The sequence below is a fragment of the Mustela lutreola genome, chromosome 1 (genome assembly GCF_030435805.1).
Source record: "Mustela lutreola isolate mMusLut2 chromosome 1, mMusLut2.pri, whole genome shotgun sequence".
Classification (NCBI taxonomy): Eukaryota; Metazoa; Chordata; class Mammalia; order Carnivora; family Mustelidae; genus Mustela; species Mustela lutreola.
Genome location: NC_081290.1, coordinates 120,171,429 through 120,196,711, shown reverse-complemented (window position 1 = coordinate 120,196,711; position 25,283 = coordinate 120,171,429). Strand labels below are relative to the sequence as shown.

At 40.8% G+C, this 25,283-nt stretch overlaps 1 protein-coding gene across 1 annotated transcript in view; it reads right to left on the bottom strand.

Moving 5' to 3' along the window:
- Positions 1–17,244, bottom strand: part of HSD17B11 (hydroxysteroid 17-beta dehydrogenase 11) — a 38,005-nt gene extending 20,761 nt beyond the window's left edge. Inside the window, exons 1-4 of the mRNA XM_059173308.1 lie at positions 16,896–17,244; positions 10,149–10,256; positions 7,463–7,594; positions 6,421–6,527 (exon numbers count right to left, since the gene is read on the bottom strand). Coding sequence (XP_059029291.1) covers positions 6,421–6,527; positions 7,463–7,594; positions 10,149–10,256; positions 16,896–17,105 — 557 coding nt within the window. The 5' untranslated portion in view covers positions 17,106–17,244. The remainder of the gene's footprint in view (positions 1–6,420; positions 6,528–7,462; positions 7,595–10,148; positions 10,257–16,895) is intronic.
- Between the last annotated feature and the right edge of the window lie 8,039 nt (positions 17,245–25,283).

Genomic DNA, 25,283 nt, shown 5'->3' with positions numbered 1-25,283 from the left:
AAACAACAACAACAACAAAAGCGATGAGAGAGGACTTTCCACAGCTTTCTATTTTCCAAAGCACAGTTCCAAATTGGCAACTTTTTCTGGAAGGCAATTGGGCAAACGGTATCAAATTCATTAAAAATACACCATGCTCTTAGATCTAGTCCGTCGTCTTACAGGAAATAATCAGTCATGTTCCTAAAGATTTATATTCAAGGTTAGTCTCTGGGATTTATAGTTCATGAAGGCCAATAGGTGGAGACCATTTTAAACGTGGGGAGTGGGGGCGCCTGGTGGCTCAGTGGGTTAAAGCCTCTGCCTTTGGCACGGGTCATGGTCCCAGGGTCCTGGGATCAGGCCCCGCATCGGGCTCTCTGCTCCGTGGAGAGCCTGCTTTCCCTTCTCTCTCTGCCTGCCTCTCTGCCTCCTAGTGATCTCTGTCTGTCAAATAAATAAAAATCTTAAAAGAAAAAAAACAAACATGTGGAGTGGAAAGCTGTTTGTTTTTGCCCTTTGGTATTCTTATTTCCTTATTCTGGAGACCTCACTCTGTCACTAGCCTGCCACAGGTGGCCCCTGTCCAGTGGCTGGATCCACCTGGAGTGATCTCTGCAACTAGAACGTTGGAAGGCATTGCTGAGTAATCAAGGCTTTTCCCCCACCTGCTGGCTATATCGCTAAGGGAACTGCCGGTAGCTACCTCACCAGCAGACAGAGGCAGAGAGCCTGCCTGATGCTCTGGAACTACAGAGCGGGGGCGGGGGGGGGACCCCTCTTCTGGTCCGAAGCAGTTTAAGCGTCATGTCCCTCGCAACCGAAAGAGTCCTGACAGATGAACTGTGCAACAATAATGGATAATTTGTACAAACAGTGGTACATATGTGCAGCGGCATAGCATGCAAAAAATGAAAATGACATTGCACATATATGTATTAACATCCAAATGTTCATGTAAAATTTGGGGCCCCTGGGTGGCTCAGTCATTAAGTGTCTGCCTTCAGCTCAGGTCATGATCCTGGGGTCCTGGGATTGAGCCCCACATTGGGCTCCCTGCTCAGTGGGGAGCCTGTTTCTCCCTCTCCCACTCCCCCTGCTTGTGTTCCCTCTCTCGCTGTGTCTCTGTCAAATAAATAATAAATAAAATCTTTAAATTTAAAAAAGTCAAGGGATGCCTGGGTGGCTCAGTTGGTGAAGCTGCTGCCCTTGGTTCGGGTCATGGTCCCGAGGTCCTGGGATCGAGTTCCGCACTGGCTTCTTCTTTTTTTTTTTTTTTTTTTTTAAAGATTTTATTTATTTATTTGACAGAGAGAGAGATCACAAGAAGGCAGAGAGGCAGGCAGAGAGAGAGGAGGAAGCAGGCTCCCTGTTGAGCAGAAAGTCTGATGCGGGGCTCGATCCCAGGACCCTGAGATCATGACCTGAGCCGAAGGCAGCGGCTTAACCCACTGAGCCACCCAGGCGCCCCCCGCACCAGGCTTCTTGTTCAGTGAGGAGCCTGCTGCTTCTCTCTCTGCCTCTGCCTTCCACTCTGCCTGCTTATACTCACATGCTCTCTCTCTCTCTGACAAATAAATAAATAAATTAATTAATTAATAAAATCTTTAAAAAATAAAAATAAAGAAGTTTTAAAAAGCCAAGATTATGCACGTAGATTTTTTTCAATGCTTGACTACATACCTATATTTAAAATGTCCTAAAAAATTATAACAACTGCTAACCATGATTATTTCTGCACGGTAAGACTATGAGTAATTTTTTTCTCTTTTACTAAGTTATATTTTCTGGTTTTTCTTAAGTGAACCAAAAGTGTAGAAGTACATAAAAGCTCAGAGTTAATGATGTTGAGCATATTAAAAGAACTCTGTATTTTTGAACTTCAGATACATATATCTGAATTTTCAGATATATGTATATATGTATATATGAAAGCGAAAAGTGAGTGGATTTTTTCACCTGCACTTTGTAATATTACATCAAATTTCTTATTATTAATAACATGAATATTTCTTATCCCAATCATTCTTTTAAATAACATTTCATTATAAGCTAATAAAGGTCAGGACTTGATTTAGCCACGTCTTCCCACACCAATGACTTTCATGATTGTAAATTGGCTCTTCAAGTTGACAAGATATATTAGCCAGAGTTTCATGGTACTTTTAAATACTTCCTTTTAGGGGTGCCTTGGTGGCTCAGTGGGTTAAGCCTCTGCTTCTGACTCAGGTCATGTTCTCAGGGTCCTGGGATTGAACCCCACATTGGGCTCTCTGCTCAGCAGGGAGCCTGCTTCTCCCCCTCTCTGCCTGCCTCTCTGCCTATTTATGATCTCTCTCTCTCTGACAAATTAATAAATAAAATCTTTAATAAAGAAATAAATATTTTCTTTTAAAAGTCCAGATACTTTTGGACAAAATGCTTAGCAAGCAGCCAAAAACATTTTAGAATAGAATTAAAAGGTCAACGTCTCTCACCACAAATCCAGTTCTGTGATCTTGGATTTTTCACATTAATCATTTAAAACTGTTGAACTGTAACTTCAAAATAAATTGCAACCTTTTTTTCCAACATAGGTGATTGGAGCTGTAATAAATTATTTTGCTGTGGGTGTAGCAACTCAGGCCAGTGACAGCTAAAGGCTCCATTACAGGGAAAAGAACTGGGTAACTCCAGGTCCCCTTTCATTTCATCTCAACACTGGGGAGCCAGAATATACAGGATTAGTTTCACGGAGGCAAACCATTCTGGAAGTTAAAATAAGAGGTGGGACTTTGCTGTTTTGTGTAACTACAGGGAAGCAGAATTAGGATGTAACACCAACAGGAACCCTCCTGTTATCGAACACTTACAGGACTCTAGATTCTATCCTAAGTGCATTACATTATATGATTTAAACTTTACAGCATCCTGAGGATTTGGTTAGTTGCTGTGATGAGCTTCTCCTATGGGTGAAGAGAAAATGAAGCACAAAGGAGTAACTTGCCAAGGTCACACATTAGTAAGTGATTGGGTCAAGATTCATAACATATGATCCACAACAGTCCCATTCTGGAAACAACCCAGATATTTCTTTTTTTTTTCTTTTCTTTTTTTTTTTTTTTAATTTGACAGACAGAGATCACAAGTAGGCAGAGAGGCAGGCAGAGAGAGAGAGGAAGGAAAGCAGGCTCCCTGCTGAGCAGAGAGCCCAATGCGGGGTTCCATCCCAGGACCCTGGGATCATGACCTGAGCCGATCGCAGAGGCTTAAACCACTGAGCCACCCAGATGCCCCAACCCAGATGTTTCTAAACAGTAGTATGGATAAATACATCGCTATCTAGTAACCTCGTGCATACTACGCAGGCAAGAAAATGATGAATCCGTGGCTATCAGCAACAGCCAGGACATTCCTAACATACACAGCATGAATCCATGTGTATAAAGATCAAAAGGGGGCAGAATTCATTTGTGGTGTGACAAGTCAATACAAGTCCTTCGAGAACGAGAGAGGGACTGTGGGTTGGGAAGAGTTCTAAGGTCTTGTCCTAATTTTTGGATCTGCCTGGGGGTTACACAGATGTGTCCACATCACAGTAGCTCATTGAGCTGCACATTTATGACCTCTGCATTTTTACCAATCAATGTAGGCTATACTTCAATTAAAAAGTTTATGTTTTAAAAAAGCAGTGTCTCAGTTATATTGCCCACTTGTTAACAACAACCACCGATAAACACTGCTTTCTGCTGAGAGGAGTCTTCAGTGTGTCTCTGTGAAAGTTCTATCATTGAGCAAAGGCTGAGCAAAAACCAGAGTCAAGTGAATCCAAGACAGCTGCGAACATGAAGGATCACAGACTGCAGCAGCTCGGGCCACGTGCAGCCGAGGAGCCAAAGAAGAGTCCCGCAGGGGCAAGCAAGCCGCCTCTTTCCTCCAAAGCCAGAAATGCACAACGCACTTGTATGCTTGCGACCCTGCCTTTCAGCCCAAAGGGTGCCTTTGTGTGAAGACAAACCTACTCCTCTTCTCAAGTGACTTTACTGCCATCTCCTGGAGAATTTTTCGAGTTTAAAGGGACCCGAACATGAACAGTGCAGCCTAGAATTGTGTAGTCTGCAATCCACACAACTGTGTGTGTCGTTCCTACTTTGACAAGACTCAGTGAGATCTTTTACTTCTGCTGAAAGTACTACCAATAGGGAACAAAATAAATTTGTTTCTCATGGAAAACACATTCTCTCTTGATTTTCACTGCTGAACATTCAGTGGAGTAGAATCAAGTCCAAATCAAACGAGCTACAGTATTTACTAGGGCAAAAAGAAGGAGAAGGCATGACTGCCTTCCCAGCCCCTGCTGGACTCAGATTCTCTTGGTCTCTCCTGATTCCTGGGGACTAGGAATCTGGCAGGGGAGCAGGGTGTCACGTAGTATCTGAGAAGCAACACCTGCCGCTATCGTTCAACACGTGCAGGAATGCCAAATCGTATCAGCCTCAGTGGGCCAGGGGACCATCACCTAACTTCTAGTGGCCCTGGACCACAGGTCTGTCCTGCGATTGCCTCAGCAGTCCTTTTATCTTTGAGAAAAAAAACTCAATCCAAGTCTGCGTTGATTTTTAAAACTATTAGAAAACAAACACATGCTAAGAAAGAAAGAAAATATAAATGAATAAAAGGAACAAAATAAAATTACTTATCATTACCAAAGAATAACCACTCTCTGGGTGTGGTCAGAGGAAAATGGCTTGGTATATATGTGTCCTTGGGAACTTATGAAATGCAAGATACAGATCTTTTATACACACACACACACACACACACGTATGTATTAGATAAAAACAGATACCCATCCAAGCCAATGTTTATAAATTTATATCCATACAACTATATCTGTTGTTTCTAGAATTTACTTACTTACTTAATTCCAAAATGGCAGAAAACAAATTTGAGCATATCTGTACATTTATTTGACAATACATATTATTTGAATATGTAATACAGTAATTCAACATTTTAAGAGTCATTATTTGCTAAAATATAGAAATGGCCAGGCACTGTTGGGGTGTGTGCAATCCGTAGGATCCCCTGGGCTATGGTGGCCTCACTGAGCAATTCTCCACAGTATACAGTGGAACACACCATTCTTGTTACAGTTAAGTTCTTCAGGTATTATAATGGCATGGGTTTTTTTTTTTTTTTTTTAAGATTTTATTTATTTATTTGAGAGAGAGAGAATGAAAGAGCGCAAGCATGACAGGAGAGAGGTCAGAGGGGGAAGCAGACTCCCCGCCAAGCAGGAAGCCTGATGCAGGACTCGATCCTGGGACTCCAGGATCATGACCTGAGCCAAAGGCAGTTGCTTAACCAACTGAGCCACCCAGGCACCCCGGCATGGGTTTTTAAATGGGTAACTATTGGGGCACCTGGGTGGCTCAGTGGGTTAAAGCCTCTGCTTTCAGCTCAGGTCATGATCCCAGGGTCCTGGGATCGAGCCCCACATCGGGTTCTCTGCTCAGCAGGGAGCCTGATTCCTCCTCTCTCTCTCTCTCTGTCTGCCTCTCTGCCTACTTGTGATCTCTGTCTGTCAAATAAATAAATAAATCTTAAAAAAAAAAAATGGGTAACTATTATAATTCTTTTTTTACAACAATTTCACTGTTTGGATGCTTTTACTACTTAGAATTCCAGATTATACTCTTTCTCTTTATACTGTTTTGTTCCCATAAAATTACTTTATTAAAATTTATTATTAACTTTTATTCATGGTACAAAAATATTCCTCTTCTTTTATCACTTCTTGCTGCTAAAAGGGATGAAAAATGCTTTAAGAGCCGGCTTCTAGGAGCGCCTAGGTGGCTCAGTCCGTTAAGTGTCTGCCTTTGGCTCAGGTCATGATCCCGAACTGGGCTCCTTGCTCAGCAGGGAGCCTGCTTCTCCCTCTTGTGCTTGCTCTCTCTCTCTCTCAAGTAAATAAACAAAACATTAAAAAAAAAAAAAAAAAAGAGGGACGCCTGGGTGGCTCAGTTGGTTAAGCAGCTGCCTTCAGCTCAGGTCATGATCCCAGTATCCTGGGATCGAGTCCCACATCGGGCTCCTAGCTTGGCAAGAAGCCTGCTTCTCCCTCTGCCTCTGTCTGCCGCTCTGTTTGCCTGTGCTTGTTCGCGCTGTCTCTCTCTCTCTCTCTCTGACAAATAAACAAATAAAATCTTAAAAAAAAAAAATTAAAAAAAAAAAAAAGAGCTGAATTCTAATTGGATAACTTCCCTGCAGCCACCTCTGGAACGGTCAGCCAGGAGGGGATTAACGGTTGATAATGCTACTGTACAAGAGACTTTGTGCTACTTTCTATTTGGGCAACTTCAAGTTTATCATCATCAATGGTAGTTTTCATTAGACAAGATAAGAAATCACACACAAGTTAAACACAGAAATAAGTTAAGGGAACACAAGCTCACTTACCAATAAGCAAGCAAGAAGGGGACCCCAGTATGCCCAGCTGCTGAAGCCACAGTGACAATATGGCCGTGATTATTCTTCATCATTGCTGGAAGAAATGCTTTTGAAGTCTAGCAATAGTGTTTATGAAGAGAAAAAGATAAACTGTTATTTCTCATTTTCAGACCCATTGGGAATATTTCCAAACAAAACTATATTTTGTTAACATTTTTCCTAGAATAAAGGGGGGATAAAACCAATTAATTGCCAAATGTGGCAAATTAAGGCACCTGGACATGATACCTAGATTGGAAAAACTAAGCAAAGCAGTGGATACTGAAAACTTTGAGAATCCATTTCACTAAAATTGTGAACTTCTAATATCCCCTGAGCCTCTACATCTTTTGCCACTGATGTTTTCTATCATTTCATATATTGAATAGATATAATAACTAGAGTTATCAAGAATTTATGTATCATGTGAAATTGTTAGAAAATAGTTTGGATATGTCATCAAAATACTGAAATGAATAGCAATCTTCCAGTAGTCACTGAACGGTTCATGCAATAAATATTTATTGAGCACCTACTATGTGACGGGGATTCAAAACATTAAGGCAATGCCCTACATCCTAATAAAGGCAGAATGACAGGCAGATTCATCAGTTATAAAGATGCATTGGGGGGCGACTGGGTGGCTCAGTGGGTTAAGCCGCTGTCTTCGGCTCAGGTCATGATCTCAGGGTCCTGGGATCGAGTCCTGCATCGGGCTCTCTGCTCAGCAGGGAGCCTGCTTCCTCCTCTCTCTCTCTCTGCCTGCCTCTCTGCCTACTTGTGATGTTTCTCTGTCAAATAAAAAAAAAATCTTTAAGATGCATTGGGTATCTTTAGCCTGGGTGGCTCAGTCCCTTAAGCCTCTGCCTTTGGCTTGGGTCATGATCCCAGGATCCTGCCCAGGGCAGACACTTAACGGACTGAGCCACCCAGGTGTCCTGAACTCTCCACTTTAAACATAGTCTTTGGGTTTTACAAAAGGGAATGTGTTCATAAAAGAAGTCATACCTACCCAGAAATGTGCAAGTACATTAACTTCAAAAGTCTTTTCAATCTGAGGATCTTGTGTTGCAAACAAATCCGACGTGTAGACGACACCAGCATTATTTACTAAAATACTAACATCTCCAATTTCTTCCTTCACCTTTAAAATTAAGACAATTATCTGCATCATGAAGAATACTGAAGGAAGATTTGCATGCAAGGATTATTAAAGAATTACGTGTTCCTCTATTAGATGTGGGGGGAAAAGTAGTTCTGTAATCTATGTACCAATATGGAAGAAAGAACCTTTTAATCTTAGCTACTTAGTTTCAAAAGAGCTTCTGTCTGGTTAGGCAGAAGTTTTCTTTTACAATTTAGTCTCTTGACTTTGCTCTGTTGATTTTACCTTGAGAGGCCTTCGGCTAATAAAAATGTAATCAGTGGCATAAAAAACAAAACAAAACAAAACAAAACAACAACAATAACAACAAAAACCCAGCATTTATTTTTTAAATACTACTTAAAAAGTAAGCAAAAAAATTTTTTTTAATGAGTTGGTAAATGCATGGACTATCTGGGGGTCTACGTAAAACTGATTATGCCATCAAGCTGGTCACACCTTCTATTTCTTTATTTTTATAGTCACTCCATTCTGTTCCTCGCCAGCCTTCCTCCCGCAGGTGGCAGTTGGCAACGCTGGAATATCTTATCTGATATTTTTACAGTTCTTTGAGTAACTAAGCTTCTTAATGGAGTTACAATGCATTCTGTTATACATTGTGTTCCAAATAAAAGCTAACTTCTGTTAGGAGTTATCATATTTAGATAGTGCTGGGGTGTGCTGGGGGACTGAGGGGGAGGTAGCAAATCTCTTGTTAAAGGCTTTCATTGTGTTAAACATTTTGCATGATTTCATTATTTATCTCATTTAATTCTCACAATAATTCTATGAGCTGGCAACTCTGGGTATGTTCACTTTAGAGAGGAGGAACATGATACACAGAATGGCTCCTCCTTGACCAAGGTCACATGACGATTCAAGGTCCCCTGGAGCTGAGACTCTCCCAGATCTATGCACCTCAGAGGCCAAGACAAACCTCAAAGCTCAAACAGAAAGGAGGCCGGGAGGTGGAAAATCCATCAGGACACAGTGTGCCAAATACAGAAGGCTTGTCAGCCAAAAATGAACTTCATCAAGTTGTACTGAAGGTATGGAAGAGTCAAGTTAAGATACTGGGCCCTTGATCAACACTATCTGTACCTACAGCCACATCTCTAGCACGATCTGAAAACCATTGTTCCGAAACATGCCCCTCAGATATGGAGAAGAACAGGACAGGGCGTGTGGCTGCAGCGATGGAGCTGCTGTAATGCGTCCAAACTAGCACGACTGAAAATATAAACCGCTCCTTTATCCTGCTGAAGAATCTGCCCAGAAACACTTGTCCCTTCCTTCGTCCTTGAGTTCCCCGTCATCACCTATTGTCTCTCCACAGTGTGACATAAAAATGTCCTGATACTAAAGTGGACACATCAAAATAACTTCCAAATATCTGATCATCACACAGCATGGGGAATATTTTGTTTAAGCATATCGCTTCTCCTTGAGCAATTTCAGTAAAAACATCTGTAGGGTTAAAACACATGGAATGGGTTCAAATAATGAAATCGCCTTTTCCAGAACAGCCTATTCCCAGATAAGTCAAGGAGGGATCACTATGTGCCAGGTACTGATCCAAAAACTTTACACCATTAATTCACTTAATCTTCCTAACAATGCTATGATCCCCATTTTATAACTGGGGAAACTTAGGCACAGAAAGTTTAAGTAACTCACACTCATATAGCCAGTAGTAACTGGAAGAGTGTACATTTCTCTAAAGGAAAATCATCCTTAATTTAAGTAAAATAGTGACGGTTAAATGCAGATGTTTTTTGTCTACTTAGCTCAGGCCTCACCAGTAATAGAGGCATTAGCTTGAGATACAAGGTTACAATTCAAAATTAGAAGTTAAAAATGTCTGCAAATCTAAAAGTCCCTAAGCAAGGAGGTTCTCACGGCTGGTTCAGTCAGAATCTTTATACTGTAATGGATCAGATTATCCAGGGATAAGGTCCAGGAACGTGTATTTTAAGGAATTCGCTCAGATAATCCTACTGCTTTCTTACTATTGTGACATTCAGTTAACAAGAACATGTATGAATGCATTCAGAGTGAGGCACCATTATATATACACAGCACATCTCAGTTGTATATAAGAGAGGCAAATCCTGCTTTACAGAGATCAATCTATCTATGATCAGAGCCTGATAAAGTTAAGTTTATCCTAACTCCTTAACCCAGTTCTTTGGGCGTCTGAAGACCCTGTCAGTGATTTGCAGTGTCATCCATGAATTTACTTGTAGCAGAATCACATGGGTGAGGTGTGGGTATGTGGGGTACTAAACAAGCAGATTCCTGGGCCCAAGCCTTGATCCACGAAAGCAAACCTCGGGGGCGTCATTTTTTAACAGGCTCTCTGGAGGATTCTAGAACACACTGAAGTCTGGGAAACTCAGTTCTAGGTTCTAGTTGTGGGTCCACCACTAGCTGACTGCACAATCGTGGACAAATGACAAAACTTCTGCTAGTTCGTCTGCATCATGACCCTGTCAGCTCCAGAATCCCTCCAGGCTCTGACATGATCCGATTCTACCCAAATGCAAAATTTCACCTTCTTCGCAGAGCTGTAAATATCTTCTCGGTTACTGCAGTCTACCACAAAGGCATGAGCCTTCGCACCCAGTTTCCGGCATTCAGCAGCTGTGTCCTCAATTCCGTGCTAGAAAAAGCAACAAAAATTTGATAAAGAGAACAACGTAAATGACATGAACATATTATATCAACAGCTGAAAATAAATTAAGGACAGTCAGATTGTCTGAACTAGCGTTGGGCAAGAATTTAACTGGACAGATCTTTGGCAGGGATATAGGTTACATTTTGCTCTTTGTACTCTGACTAGTTTTTTATTTGGAACCAAAGTTAAAGCAAGCTTTTTAAAAGAAGAGAAAAATCTGGGGTGCCTGGGTGGCTTAGTTGATTAAACGGCTGCCTTTGGCTCAGGTCATGATCCCAGAGTCCTGGTATCGAGCCCCATGTTAGGCTCCCTGCTCTGTGGAGAGCCTGCTTCTCCCTCTGCCTGTGGCTCTGCCTACTTGTGCTCTCTCTCTTTCTACCTCTCTGTCAAATAAATAAAGAAAATCTTTAAAAAATAATTTTAAAAAGAACATAAAAATCTTAAGATACTGGTTTTGTATTCACAAATTTTAATACCTGTGAATAGGTGTGGTATGACACACATTGTGATATGACACATTCATATGAATGAATGTGAATGTGTGATAAATACTATCAGGATTTTAAAAAATTTGAGCTTTTTCTTCCATTAAAAACTGTCACTAAAAACTATTTACAAGTATCAATTTTCTAGCTGCAAGATAAAAAGGGGTTAACTCATTCATTCATTCATTCACTCATTCTTTTAACATTTTAATGTGTAGGTCACAGTCATGGTGCTTAGAAAAACCTTACAGAGGTTTGGGGGTTTGGGGAGTAGGAAAAGAATAAGTGAAACAGGAGGATTGGGAGGGAGACAAATCATAGGAGACTCTTAATCTCACAAAACAAACTGAAGGTTGGTGGGGGAGGGGGTAGGGAGAGGGTGGTTGGGTTATGGACATTGGGGAAGGTATGTGCTTTGGTGAGTGCTGTGAAGTGTGTAAACCTGGTGATTCACGGACCTGTACCCCTGGGGCTAATAATACATTATATGTTAATAAAAAAATAAAAAATCATATTAAAAAAAAAGAACAACCTTACAGACAGAAATATGAATGATACAGAGTATTAACCTCAGCAAGCTCACAGTCTAGCAGATACATAAAGGAAGCATAAGATTTTTAGGTAGGACCCATGAAATTGTTATTATGTCGGAATAAAGGACTGAAAGCTGGCAGTTTCATATGGTTCAAACTAATACACTATGGTAAGTATAATAACAAAACAATATACAGAGAGTTATGGGGAACACAGAGGAGGGGCATGAAGTACGATTCTAGAACAAAAGGTACCAGGGTGAGTAGAACAGACAAGTAAAGAGAAGGGAGAGAAGGGAGGCAAGAGCAGGCAGGCATAGTGTAAACAAAGGGATGGACAGTAAAAGAGAAAATAGGACAAAAGGATGGACCTTTGTCCAGTGGGAAAATATTAGCAGACTGGCATTGCTGAGTCATAAAGCTCAAGGTCAGCAGGAGTCCAGATCGAAGGACATTGTGTGTCATACTAGATTTTATCCAAAAAGTTGGGGAGAGTGGGCACTGACTGAATTACAGAATCAGATTTGTATATTATCCTGATTATTTTTGCTAACGTATGGAGGACAGATTTTAGGGGTCAACACTGCAGGAAGAGAGAAACATTAGTAGGGAGTTTACAATGATTCAGCCAACAGATGGTAGAAGCTTGAGCTGGGGTACGACTGGAAAGAATGAGAAGAGACTGAGCCTTACAACCTATCTTCAGGCAAACTCAGGAGGTCTTGGCCGCTAGATGAGGAAGGTGGGAAGAACCGAAGCTGAAGCGCTTCCTTTTTAGTTGGAGGAAATGGCGACATAGTGTTGCAACAGTCAGATGGAAGTCACAAGGAGAGCGGATCTGAGAAAAGGAATGATGACAAGCCCAGTGTGGAGTGTTGATTTTGTCACCTGAAGTTCATAATTAGACCTTAGGGGTTCTGTTTTCATTTTTCTTTCTTTCTTTTTTTTTTTTGTTTCCACTTGTGCTTGTTTGTAGGTTTGCCTTCACCAGTTTTGTAGATTTTTCATTGTAAAGAATGCCTCAAACCATACCTTGGACTGAGGGTTAGTCCGTGAGTTCTGCAAGCCAAGAAATTACCGTCAACTAACGCACAAGTGGACAGACTTACTACATTTACCCACAGAGAGAATGGCAGAGCAGAACAGTAGTGTGCAAATTTGCTGGTAAACTTGAACTCCTCTTGCAGGAAAACCCAAATCTGGACGGTTATGGAAAAAATTCAGTTTGCTCAGTGAACTTACTGTGTGACAGTAAAAGGAAATAGGGTGTTTTCCCTTTTGCTGAAATCTCTCCCACAAACTGCTGTTTGTCCTCTGATGAGGAGCCCTTATTCCCCAAAGGACATTGGAACATCTCAAGTAAACCTTATATTGCCCTCCTGAACCTGACAGGCAGCTTCTGGCCCCTTCCTTTGAAAGTATAATTTCATTAATATAGTATATACACATGATGGAATATTATTCAGCCTTCAAAAGGACCAAAATGCTGCCACATTCCACAGCATGGATGAACCTTGATGATCTTAAGCTTGGTGAAACAAGCCAGATACAAAAGGACAAATATTGCATAATTCTAGCTACATGAGATACCTAGCATAGTCAAATACACAGACACAGAAAGAAGAATGGTGGTTGCCAGGACCTGGGGAGTAACTTTAGTGAGTGCAAAGTTCCATTTTGTGATGACGAGAAAGTTCTGGAGACAGATAGCAGAGATCATTTCGTAACAATGTGAATGTAGTCAACACAACTAAACTGAAACTTAAAAATGGTAAAATGGAAATGTTTATGTAATACATATTTTACTGCAATAAAGAAAGTTTTAAAAGTATATGGTACTGATTCTTTGGGTATTCACAAAATTCAGTCCTTACTTGAAACAAAGGCTACATAAAGCTCCATTTGCCCTTTATTCCATTGGTGGAGATTTGCTTAGTGCTGGTCTCGCTGTCAATGGGCAGAATGTGTAGCAACAAACATACCCGTACTTTACATCTGCAATCATGCTTTCACCCATTCCCCTGGTCTTCCTCACTTAGGGCCAAGGTCTGCACTCCGTACCTCCTGAACTATGCAGCAAATTAAAGTTGGAAATCCTGCCACGAAAAATTTTAGACAGTCTCCATATTCATTTGGTGAGAAATAAAAAGTAAGTGGACCCTTAAAATTCTTCTCAGCACAATGGACCTGCTCATCATTCTTCAACACTTGCCTTGTTAACCTTTTTCCTAATGTGCTGTACTCAGTCTCAATTTTTAATCCTGGGCTCTCTCTCAAGACTTTACTTACCCTTCTCGGCCCTCTTATCCCTGCAACTAAAGCTCTCTGCCCATTACTTAGACGACTAAACGTCTACATGTTTTTCCGATTGTTTCCAGTGCTTTTTTCATTCATTAATTCACTTTTCCATCTGATAAATAGTCTTTGAATATATTATAGGTGCTCACCACTTGCTATAAATCTATCTTCACAAATCCATCTAACCAGGCATGGGGGTGAGACTGGTCAAGAAATGTGATTATCTACATAAAACATTAAAAAATTCATGGTGCCCGTCTCAGTCAAAACACGAAGCTGAAGCTACCATGAATCCCTCCCTAAATTCATGTTCCTTTTCTGTGGACTTCCTGATGAATAGGAAATGTCCGCCCTCGACCTCCTGAGAAGGATATCTTTAGGCATTGCTATCCTTGCAGCTTGACTTAATCTGAGAAATTTGTCTCTGGAGATAATTTGTCTTTGAACCCTGGGGCAGAGGCGGGGGAGGGGAAGAATTTGATCTGGCCCCTCCCTGCCCTTCCAAGGGGATCTGAAAACAATCTGAAGCATTCCTCTTTTTCACTCATTCTCCCCAGTCACCAACCCCAAAGTTGGACAGCTCTAGCTTCTGCTGCCTGGACTGCTTGAAATTTCCACCCTTACTCTCCGTGCCCAGTCAGGTTTAGTGGTTCTCACACTTTCATAATTTTAAAACCTGTAGAATTTCAGTAACAGTGGACCGCAGCATATATACTGAACTAGGGCTGCCCATCTTTTTATTTAGCCAAGTAAGGACATTAATACCAACACAGAAACTACCAGTTAGTATCGTTGTAATTTCACTAAATATATGGTATATTTCAGCCACAAAACAAGTGGGGATAACCTTAAAATAATAGATGGCTTATTTAAATGAGATGAATTTAACATAATAAATACTCACTACACTGTCCTTAATTTTCTGACCACTTCCGCTACTACTTCCTGGTCTGCAAAACCAGCATCATCTCTGGCCTGGATTACCACCAGTCTCCTAACTGCTCTTTCCCCCTGCAACCCAACAGCCTAGAATCTGGCTCAAAATCTTCCACTGGTTCCCCCAGGAAAAGCCCAAGCACAAACAATAGCTGCCAGGAACCTTGATGATCAGGAAGTGCTGCTGAAGTTTCTGGACCTGTGCTGTCTCATAAAATACAATGTGAGCCACATACTTAATTTTAATTTTTCTAGTAGCCACACTTGAAAAAATAGCATTAAGAAGTGTATTTTATTCAACTTAATATACCTAAAATATTATTTTGGAATATTTGTTATTATTACAAAATACTGTATTTCAACATGTAATCTACATAAAAGTTGTTCGTAAGATACTCAGCATTCCTTTTTTCCATACTGTCTTTGAAATCCTGGGTGTAATAACATCGACAGCACATCTCAATTCAGAGGAGCCACATTTCATAGGCTCAACAACCATTCAGTGGTTAGTAGCCACAACTATACTGAAAAGCACAGATCTAGATTTTTCTTTTATTTCTCTCCCTTCCCTCACTCAGTGCCATGCTCTGCATCTGCTGATCCTGCAGAGATACGTGAGGGGCTGCCTGCCTCTTCTGATCTTGACTCAACTATCTCCATCTCAGGAGGCTTTCTGTGTAAGCTCAACATGTTCCTCCCTGTCCCACCCCCAACCACCACCATACAGGAGTCCTTACCCCCTTTCATATTTTACTTTTCTTTATACTTACCACCTTCTAGCAATTGCATAATTTATTATACAGCATATCTTATTTACTGTCCCTTGTTCATGAAGTTTGTGTTTTTCTTACTGCTGTGTCCTTAGATCTGCATTAGAACAGTGCCTGACACATAGTAGGCACTCAGTAAATATTTGTTGAATAAATGCACTCCATTCCAAATCAGAGAAAATTTTGTATGAAAGAGCAGAGGGCATTGGGAGCCAATAACACAGATGTGTAACCTAATTCTTAGCCCTAAGTCCTGCAATGTTAGCTTAAACTTCACTTTGTGAATGGATAGTAACTAACGTGTTATTATCCAGACCATATACCAGACACTGCTAAACACTGCTAGACACTACGGGTGTCTCCCACGCCTTTAAGGTAAGTACTGTTATTTCACCCATTTTGCAGGAAAGGAATCTAAAGCTCTAGAAGTCAGAAGGCAGCTTATGAAGAGGTGGAGGGCTCCGCGGACTGTGACCTACCTCCATGCCTGACATTCACCACCGATGACCGCATCAGACTAGACTGGGCCTCCTTTGTATCTTCCATTGCATGTATAATTATTTAAAGTCTATTTTCCCTACAAGATTGTTTGCCTGCTTGCTCTGTCCTTACTATCCCGCAACAGATACTCAATAAGGACTTGCTGATTGCTATCTCAATAATCCACTCACTGGGAGGACTCTTATTAATGGCCCATTCCCCGAATTTTTGTTTACAGCTACAGTGCTGGATATTGACTAATGGGTAAGAGATGGCTTTTCAGGCCTTCAGGTGCCTCACAGAAATCCCTCTGTACATCTAACACTGGCCATGTAAAAGGTTAGATTCTAAATCCTCCTCTTTTCCTTAAGCCTACACCTTTATTCTTGTAAAACATTATGTATACTGAAGAGTGTTTCCTTTTATTTTTATTAAAAGATTTTTTTGTTTCATTTTACTTTTTTAAGTAAACTTGATGCCCGACATGGGGCTGGAACTCAACAACCCTGAGATCAGGAGTCCCACGCTCTCCTAACTAGCCAGCCGGGTACCCCAAAGAGTTTTTTTTTCTTTTATATTGTTTTTAAAACATGATTTTATATTGTTTTATAAAATCAATTTTATATTGTTTTATATTGTTTTTCTTTTATATTGTTTTTAAAACATGATTTTAAGAATTATTTTTTGGCAATTGCTATGATACAGTAATGTTCTTTTCTGTTGGGTATCTTTTAAACCCAATCAGCCCAGTAACGGCAAGTAGGATTTTTCTCTTAATAGGTTCAAAGTTCTTAATAGGCTAACTTAAAACCATTACTCTTTCCATTTGTTTAAGATAGAGGATCAGTGAAATCAGGCTCTGGAGGAGATCACAAATTCTTTTCTGGGCAAAAGTAAGAATACATTTACAATGCAAAATTAGTGATGGGTAGTAACCGCGAATCTTATATCCTCTAGGTCCATTTATCCTGTAATCATAAACATTAATGGATCTATAAAATGCCAATAGTCATTTTCTTCTCCCTACTTCATAGAGATGCTGTCCGGGCTTGTTGCCTATAGAATGCATCCATGACTACAATTAAAGGTGCCAGAAGGTAAAACATAGGAAGCATGATTACCTTATTTATATCCCAAAGAACCAGTTTGCTTTTACGTTTGGCAAATTCATAGGCAGTTAGTCTCCCAATTCCGTGTCCAGCTCCAGTAATCAGGACGATTTCCCCAGTAACTGATTTTCTCTTCTTAGGAATAAAACGCTTCAGGAGAGACTCTAAGGTGAAGATGACGAGTAAAGGCAGAAGCTGGAGGCACTGCAGAAAGAATTTCATCCTTTCGGTTGTCGTGAGCTGTGGGCGCGCTTCCTTCCCCCAGTCCCTCCAAACTGCTTCTGGGGGGTGGTTCCGTCACACACCCGCGAGCACAGAAGCAGGGCAAGGAAGGGCTCCTTTTACCGGAGAGAAACAAACAACTCTGAAACCGTTCCTTCCGCTGGGCTGGGCTTGGTTAGGTCTTTCACAATTGGCTCGGGCTGCAGTGCGGAGCGGCCGCTCGCCCGCTCAGAAATCTGGGAGGGACAAAGTCCAGAGGAGGGCACGGCTTCGCGGTCCGCTCGGCTTTGACCCACTACCTCGGGGTCTGGCGAGCCGACCTTCGGGGCACAGCTCCCGCTTGTTTTCCTAAATGTGGTAATTCCTCTCCAAGTTCCAAAGATAGCTGGCAGTGTCCGCAGTCCAGGTGCTTCTTTGAAACTTGATGCTCACCATTAGCGAAGGGATGCAAATGCAGCTTCCCGTCTTAAAAGGAACGTGGGGAGAAGGTCAGTTGTTCCGCAAGCCCCCGCTCCCCCACCCCGAGATCTTAGGTCTCACATTTTAGTTTGAACTAAACGCGATTTCTGGAGGGCACAGAAAACGTTGTCCTTTCAAGGGCAGCGATAATCAAGGGCCAGGAAAAATCGTATCATACCATCCTTACGACCCTTGTTTCGACAAGGAAGAGCAGTATATTTGGATAACCTTTTTCACTCAACCTGTTGCAATTTGTGGGAACAAAAAACACAACGTATCACACTTATGTAATTTGTTCTTTATCCAGGTTAATAAATCACTACTTCCAGAATGAATAATAAAATAGAAAATCACCTTGCATAAAGATGATCCTGATAGTCATTCAAATTGTGTGACCCTGCAGTGCTTGGAAAGAGATTTCTGCCATGTGGATGACTGCCGATCACTTTATATTTAAGAGGCAGGAAAATCACAAAGAAAATGAAGTTCATAAAGAATTCATACATCTATCATCTACAACTGTTTCTTATGGTTTTCAAATCCAAGTTTACAATAGTACAAATACTTGCATAGAAAGTTTCCGTTTCCAGAGCTTTTTTTCCACATATATTGTCTCATTGGATTTTTTAAAGAGGCTCTTAAAAAGTAGAGAAGAAAACTGTTTATCTCCCTATCTTATAAATGAACAGATCAGCTGGATTAACTTTTTAAAGCTCCCTCAACAAATAAATGCATAACTGGGGCTAGGGACAGGTTCAGTGTTTGTCAGAACTTTTTGTCCAAGATCTATGGGAAGAAAATACACTTTATATGTGTATGTGTGTTTGCTTTCATATATGTTGACTTTCATATATGTAAACTCTGTCTCTAATATTTTTTATTAAGCAAATTGTATTTGGAGGACCTGACTGGCTCGGCTGAGAGACCATGTGATGCGGGAGTTCAAGCCCCACCTTGGGTGTGGCGATCACTTAAAAAAATAAAATCCTAAAAAAAAAAGATAGAAAATTGTATTTAAAGACAACCATGTAGTTTTTTAAAAAATTTATTTATTTGACAGATCACAAGTGGGCAGAGAGGCAGGCAGAGACAGAGAGGGGGAAGCAGGCTCCCCACTGAGCAGAGAGCCCGATGCGGGGCTCAATCCCAGAACCCTGGGATCATGACCTGAACTGAAGGCAGAGGCTTTAACCCACTGAGCCACCCAGGCACCCTAGAGAACCATGTAGTTTTGACCCACTAAATTGACCAGAGTTCCCCTGGTCTAGGAAAAAAATGCAGTATTTGAAAACAGTAACACCTGAATCCAATATGGGTATGTGACTTCACTTCCCTGAGGGTATTTCTTAATTTGTAAAATTGGGATGTTATTAATACTTACCCTACAGGATTCTTGTGAAGCTCAAATGAGTTAGCATTTAAGCACAGTGCTCTATCAACTATCCATCCATTATAATGTAAGTTATAATTAGCACTAATAAAATTATCATGTGGATGGTTTTGTAAATGATAATCAGCTACTAAGCTGACACAGAGCCACATGTGGAAGTTTACATATTTGTGTTTTTTTTTTTTTTTAAAGATTTTATTTATTTATCCGACACCCAGAGACCACAAGCAGACAGAAAGGCAGGCAGAGAGAGAGGAGGAAGCAGGCTCCCTGCTGAGCAGAGAGCCCGATGTGGGGCTTGATCCCAGGACCCTGGGACCATGACCGGAGCCGAAGGCAGAGGCCTCAACCCACTGAGCCACCCAGGTGCCCCACATATTTGTGGTTTTTAAAAATACCTCTCATTGGGAAAGTTTAAAATGTTTTCTGTGTGAAGCATCTTAATTACATGCTGCCCTCCCAGATGTTGAAGCGACATTAAAAAGAGGGGGTAGGTAAAGATAATAAGGAGCCCTTCAATGATGATTTGAGCACTTACTATGAATAGGCATTATTTTTTTTTTTAAGATTTATTTATTTTTTTGTCAGACAGAGATCACAAGTAGGCAGAGAGGCAGGCAGAGAGAGAGGAAGGGAAGCAGGCTCCCGCTGAGCAGAGAGCCTGATGCGGGGCCTCGGTCCCAGAATCTGGGATCATGACCTGAGCCGAAGGCAGAGGCTTTAACCCACTGAGCCACCCAGGTGCCCAAGAATAGGCATTATGCCAAGTGTTTCACATATAGTCACAGTTCATTTTACCCTCTCAGCACTCTAAAGAAGTAGCTTCAATGGAATGTCTATTTCATGAATAAAGAAACAAAGGATTAAGAGAAATAAGTAGATCACCTGAGGTCATAGTATAAATGGTTGAGCTAAATTTAGATCTAGGCCATTATCACTATGCTATGTTGCCTTTTTTCTTAGGGCAAAGAAGAAAAGCCAAGCCACCGCTAAATCACTTTGAAAAATTCAAAAGGATTAAAAACTATTACTCATAATACCTTTTATTGTTCATAACTCCTACAGCATTCATAACACCTCCACCTCATACCGTTAGAGTACAGCCATTAAAACAAGGATTTTATTTGTTGATTTTAGAGAGCAAGCACGTGCCAGGGTGTGTGTGTGTGTGTGTTGTAGTAGGGGAGGGAGAGAGAGAATCCTAAGTGCAGAGCCTGACTTGGGGCTCAATCTCAGGACCCTGAGATCACAACCTAAGGTGAAATAGAGTCAGATACTCAACTGACTGAGCCACCAGGCACTCTTTTTTTTTTTTTTTTTTTTTTTAAAGATTTTTATTTATTTATTTGACAGAGAGAGATCACAAGTAGGCAGAGAGGCAGGCAGAGAGAGAGAGAGGAGGAAGCAGGCTCCCTGCTGAGCAGAGAGCCTGATGTGGGACTCGATCCCAGGACCCTGAGATCATGACCTGAGCCGAAGGCAGCGGCTTAACCCACTGAGCCACCCAGGCGCCCGCCACCAGGCACTCTTAAAACTAGGATTTTGAATTCCTGCCAACTTTTTATTGGCTATGTGATAGCTGGTTAATTACTTATCCTTTCCTGAGTTCTCAGTTAATTCATCTGTAAAATGGATACACTAGCAGCTTGGTTGAGTAAATGAGATATTTCAAAAGCACAGAGCTGACATCTTACATACAAATATACTTAATGAATGATAGCTACTACTGTATTTTAACCAATCATAAGTAAGAGTTTATGTTTGCCAGGCTGGCTCTGTAGAGTCCTAGTGGATTCAGAAGGAAAGGCCACCATACTTTGCAATTACATAGGCCAATTAAGAACTTTTCCCTGTTACTTTAAAGAACACTGAGGAAGAACATTCAGAAATGATTGCCAGACTGTGCTAAAGGAGATGTTCCAATAGTTTTTCAGTCATTCTAGGATAGAATGCCCTTCATACTTGGCTCTGACATCTGATTTTTAGAGCTGGAGGGATTTAAATGTTAGCTTGTTCAACCACATTTTTTTTAAAGCAATGAATCTATGAATTCAAAGTAAATAATATATCTGGTTCAACATATAAAAATATGTAAAATAAAAATGGTTATATAGTATACAAATATATAACTATTTTTATATATTTATAAATTATTATGCATATATATTATATATATGCAAATATATAAAATAAAAATGGTTCGACAAGGGGCACCTGGATGGCTCAGTCTGTTAAACGTCTGTCTTTGGCTCAGGTCGTGATCCCATGGTTCTGGGATCAAGTCCCACATTGTGCTCCCTTCTCAGAGGGGAGTCTGCTTCTCCCTCTGCCCCCCATTTGTTCTCTCAATACCACTTTTGCTCTCTCATTCAAATAAATAAATAAAATCTAAAAAAAAAAAAATGGTTCAGCAGGGTTGATGATAAAAACCAATAGTTCTCAGTCCCACCCTGGTCTAGCTCTTCAGATTAAACACTTGCAGCCCTTTTAGTTGTCTCTTGTACAGTTGACATCTATGCTCCCAAGAAAGGCTTACAGTGTCATTTCTTAATATTAGACATGATTAATTGATTTTCTTTCATGACAGCTGAGGATATAGTTCACTTATTCTACTCCTAACACCCTTCTCCCTATATATTCCCAATACAATTATGTCACTATTCTCACTACTTTTGTTTGGCCACACTTAAAAAAATTTTTAATTATTTTTTAAAGATTTTATTTATTTATTTAGCAGAGAGAAAGAGAGAGAGAGAGAGAGAGAGCTCAACCAGGGGGAGCCAGAGAGGGAAAAGCACCTGGGATCCTGAACTGAGCCAAAGGCAGAGGATTAACGGACTAAGCCACCAGCCTTTCCTGTTTATATTTAAAACTTGTACACTTTTTATGTCTTATTCCTGCCCCTGTATGATGAAACTTCTGGCTTCCCATTCTGTTAAAGTAGGGTAAGCCCTATTGTTTTCCTCAGCTGTCCATTCCTACTTTGTCATATCTGGTTTACTTTCATATTTTCAGGACTGATCATATCTATATTTTGTAACTATAATATTTTTAGTGCTTGGTATATGTTGATTCTGAAAGCAAAAATCAACAGATAACATTTACATTCTTATGACTAAATAGTGGTCTTCCTCAGCAAGAGGCTGCTATTAGACGAACTGGGGCAGACTGGACTAGAAGAAATCAGAGTCAAAACTATTCATCCTTGGCCTTTATGAAGACTGAGGCGGCATAATGTCAAAGCAAAAACTCTAAAGTTAGGTTGGAATTCCAGCTGTCACTCTCTAGTTGTGGGATTTTCAACAAGTCATTTAAATTCTTTGTTTAAATTTCCTTCAACATGCATTAACTTATTAAGAGACAGGACGGGTGGCTGATTGAAAGAACACAAAAGATACTAAGAAAAGACTTACCATAAGGGAAAGAGAAAAGTAGGCTACTTCTGACCCAGGGGATTATGGAAAAGGAGAGAGGACAGCAGTAGAGGCAAGTATTAAGAGTCTAGTAACAAGACTTCTCATTCCAACCTTTATTGCTATGTTGCTGTTGATCTAGTTTCAACTTCTATAATGCCTACTTCTCCATGTTTTGAGGAATAAAGTTTGGTACAATGTTAATGCCTTTCCATTGCACTTGGGATAAACTGCTAATTCCTTACCATAGCCTATAAGACCTTTTGTGATTTGGTTCTTGGGTCAAGGTTTTTACAGAAAATAAACCTATAGTAGCTTAGTCATAAAGGGGACTATTTTCCTTATCAGCCCAGAAGCAGCCAACGTGGGACTCGTGCAACTACTTGAGGAAATAACAACAACAACAATAAACAAACAAACAACCCCCCCCAATCCTCAGGTTTTTTCTTGTACCCTATTCTGTCATCCACGTGTATGGCTTTTGTCATTAGAATCTCAAGATGGCTGCCCCTTCTCTAGGAAATGTGCCCTCCTTTCAAGTGGAATAAAGGAGGGAAGGGAAATTGCAAAGTTAATAAATCACCAGTCTCTTTTGGCCAGGAAAACAATGGCCTTCCCAGAAAGCCCACACGGTAGGCTACCACATTCATCTCATTGGCCAGGAAAGGATCGTGTGGCCCCCTTAGCTGCCATACGGGGTAAGCTTTTTTTTTTTTTTTTTTAAAGATTTAAAAAACCCCAAACACCAATTTTATTTATTTATTCAACAGAGAGAGAGAAAGTGGGGGGGGGGTTGTGACAGAGGGTGAAGCGGGCTCCCCACTGAGCAGTGAGCCAGACGTGGTGCTCCATCCATCCCAGGATCCTGGGATCATGACCTGAGCTGAAGGCAGATGTTTAACCGACTGAACCATGCAGGTGCCCCAACTGGACACATTTCTACATATGACATGGAAGAAAGAAGAATGAATAAATGGGTGTTGGGAAACAGACTGCTGCATCCGACATCCTGGCTACCTCTCTGGATTCACTGCAGATCACACTTTCTGGTAAACTACTATGCCTTAGCGCATTGACCTGTCTATTCCTTGATTATGGCCAAGCTCTTTTCTACCTTAGAGATTTTGCACTTACAGTCCTCTCTGCTTGGAATACTTTCCCCCCAGGTTTTCCAGTGGCTGGCGGCTTCATATCCTTAAATATTTCTCAAGAGTGATCTCAGAAAGACAACTATCATATGATCTCCCTGCTATGAGGAAGTTGAGAAGCAACGTGGGAGTTTGGGGGGTAGGAAAAGAATAAATGAAACAAGATGGGATTGGGAGGGAGACAAACCATAAGAGACTCTTAATCTCACAAAACAAACTGAGGGGGGCTGCAGGCAGGGGGGTAGGGAGAGGGTGGTGGGGTTATGGACATTGGGGAGGGTATGTGCTATGGTGAGTGCTGTGAAGTGTGTAAACCTGGCGATTCACAGACCTGTACCCTTGGGGCTAATAATATGTTCATAAAAAATTTTTAAAAATTAAAAAAAAAGAGTGATCTCCTCAGAGAAGTCTTTGCTGACATTCTTCTCCTATAATATAGTTACTCCAGTTTCTATTATTCTTTTATACAGCAAGTCATCTACTCCCTTCATAACACTTTTCCTAATAGGCAATTCCTAGTTTGTTTAGTTATTTATAGTTCATTTATCTCCCCTAGACAGTAAGTTTCATGAGAGCAGGACCTTGTCTGTCTTTTCACAACTTTATTCCTGGAACATAGACCACTGCTTGGTAAATAGCAATATATAAATATTGTTATGTAATGAAATGAACACAACAAGGGAGAAACAGTTGAAATTATTAATCACTTTTAATTTTAGTATGCCTGAAATCAATTCCGGTAATCACATATATTGCTTTCCTATTAGAAACATTCATTAGGCAGCATCTTTTGCCTATCTCACCAACTATTGCAAGAAGCCCTTAAAGATGGTTTGTGGTTACTAAATAAAAAATTAAATAAAATACAAAAGCCCTCTCTTCTCTCTACTTATGTTCTAATGATACCCACTTTCTTTGGGATTTAGATAAATGGAAGGTAGTATAAAACAGTAAATATTAGAGATGGCATTTCGGTTCTGCCCACGAGTGGGCAAGAGCCATGCTCACTACACTCTAGCACAGTCTAGTAGATGTTCTCAAAGGGTGGAAACTCCCCCCTCCCACACCGAGACCTGCTGTCTGAGCTAACTGTGGTATATCCTACTACTGAGGAGTTGGTTTTGTTTGCATGGCTGCATTAATTCTTTAAGCTAAGTCCATTCCAATCTCTCCTTATGGAATGTAGTTAGAAAACTAGATCTTGAGGAAAGTTCTGTAAGAATAACTGTCTCTCTCCTGTTTCTGGTCAAAGGTTTTGTGCCTTATTTCACTGCCTTATTTCTCTTCTTCCTAATGACTCATTTGTCAGCATACTTATTTCCCAGCATACTGGGAAGCTGAAAGTCCCTGAATGGGTGGACACCATCAAGCTGGCCAAGCATAAAGAGCTTGCTCCCTACGATGAGAACTGGTTCTACACACGAGCTGTTTCCATAGCACGGCACCTGTACCTCCGGGGCGGCACTGGGGTCGGCTCCATGACCAAGATCTATGGGGGATGCCCTAGAAACGGGGTCATGCTTACCCACTTCAGTAGAGGCTCCAAGAGCGTAGCCCGCAGGGTCCTACAAGCCCTAGAAGGGCTGAAAATGGTGGGAAAGGACCAAGATGGGGGCCCCAAACTGACAACTCAGGGACAGAGAGATCTGGTCAGAATTGCCAGACAGGTGGCAGCTGCCAACAAGAAGCATTAGAACAAATGCTGGGTTAATAAATTGCCTCATTTATAAAAGAAAAAAAAATTAGGGGAGCTAAACATTAAAAAAAA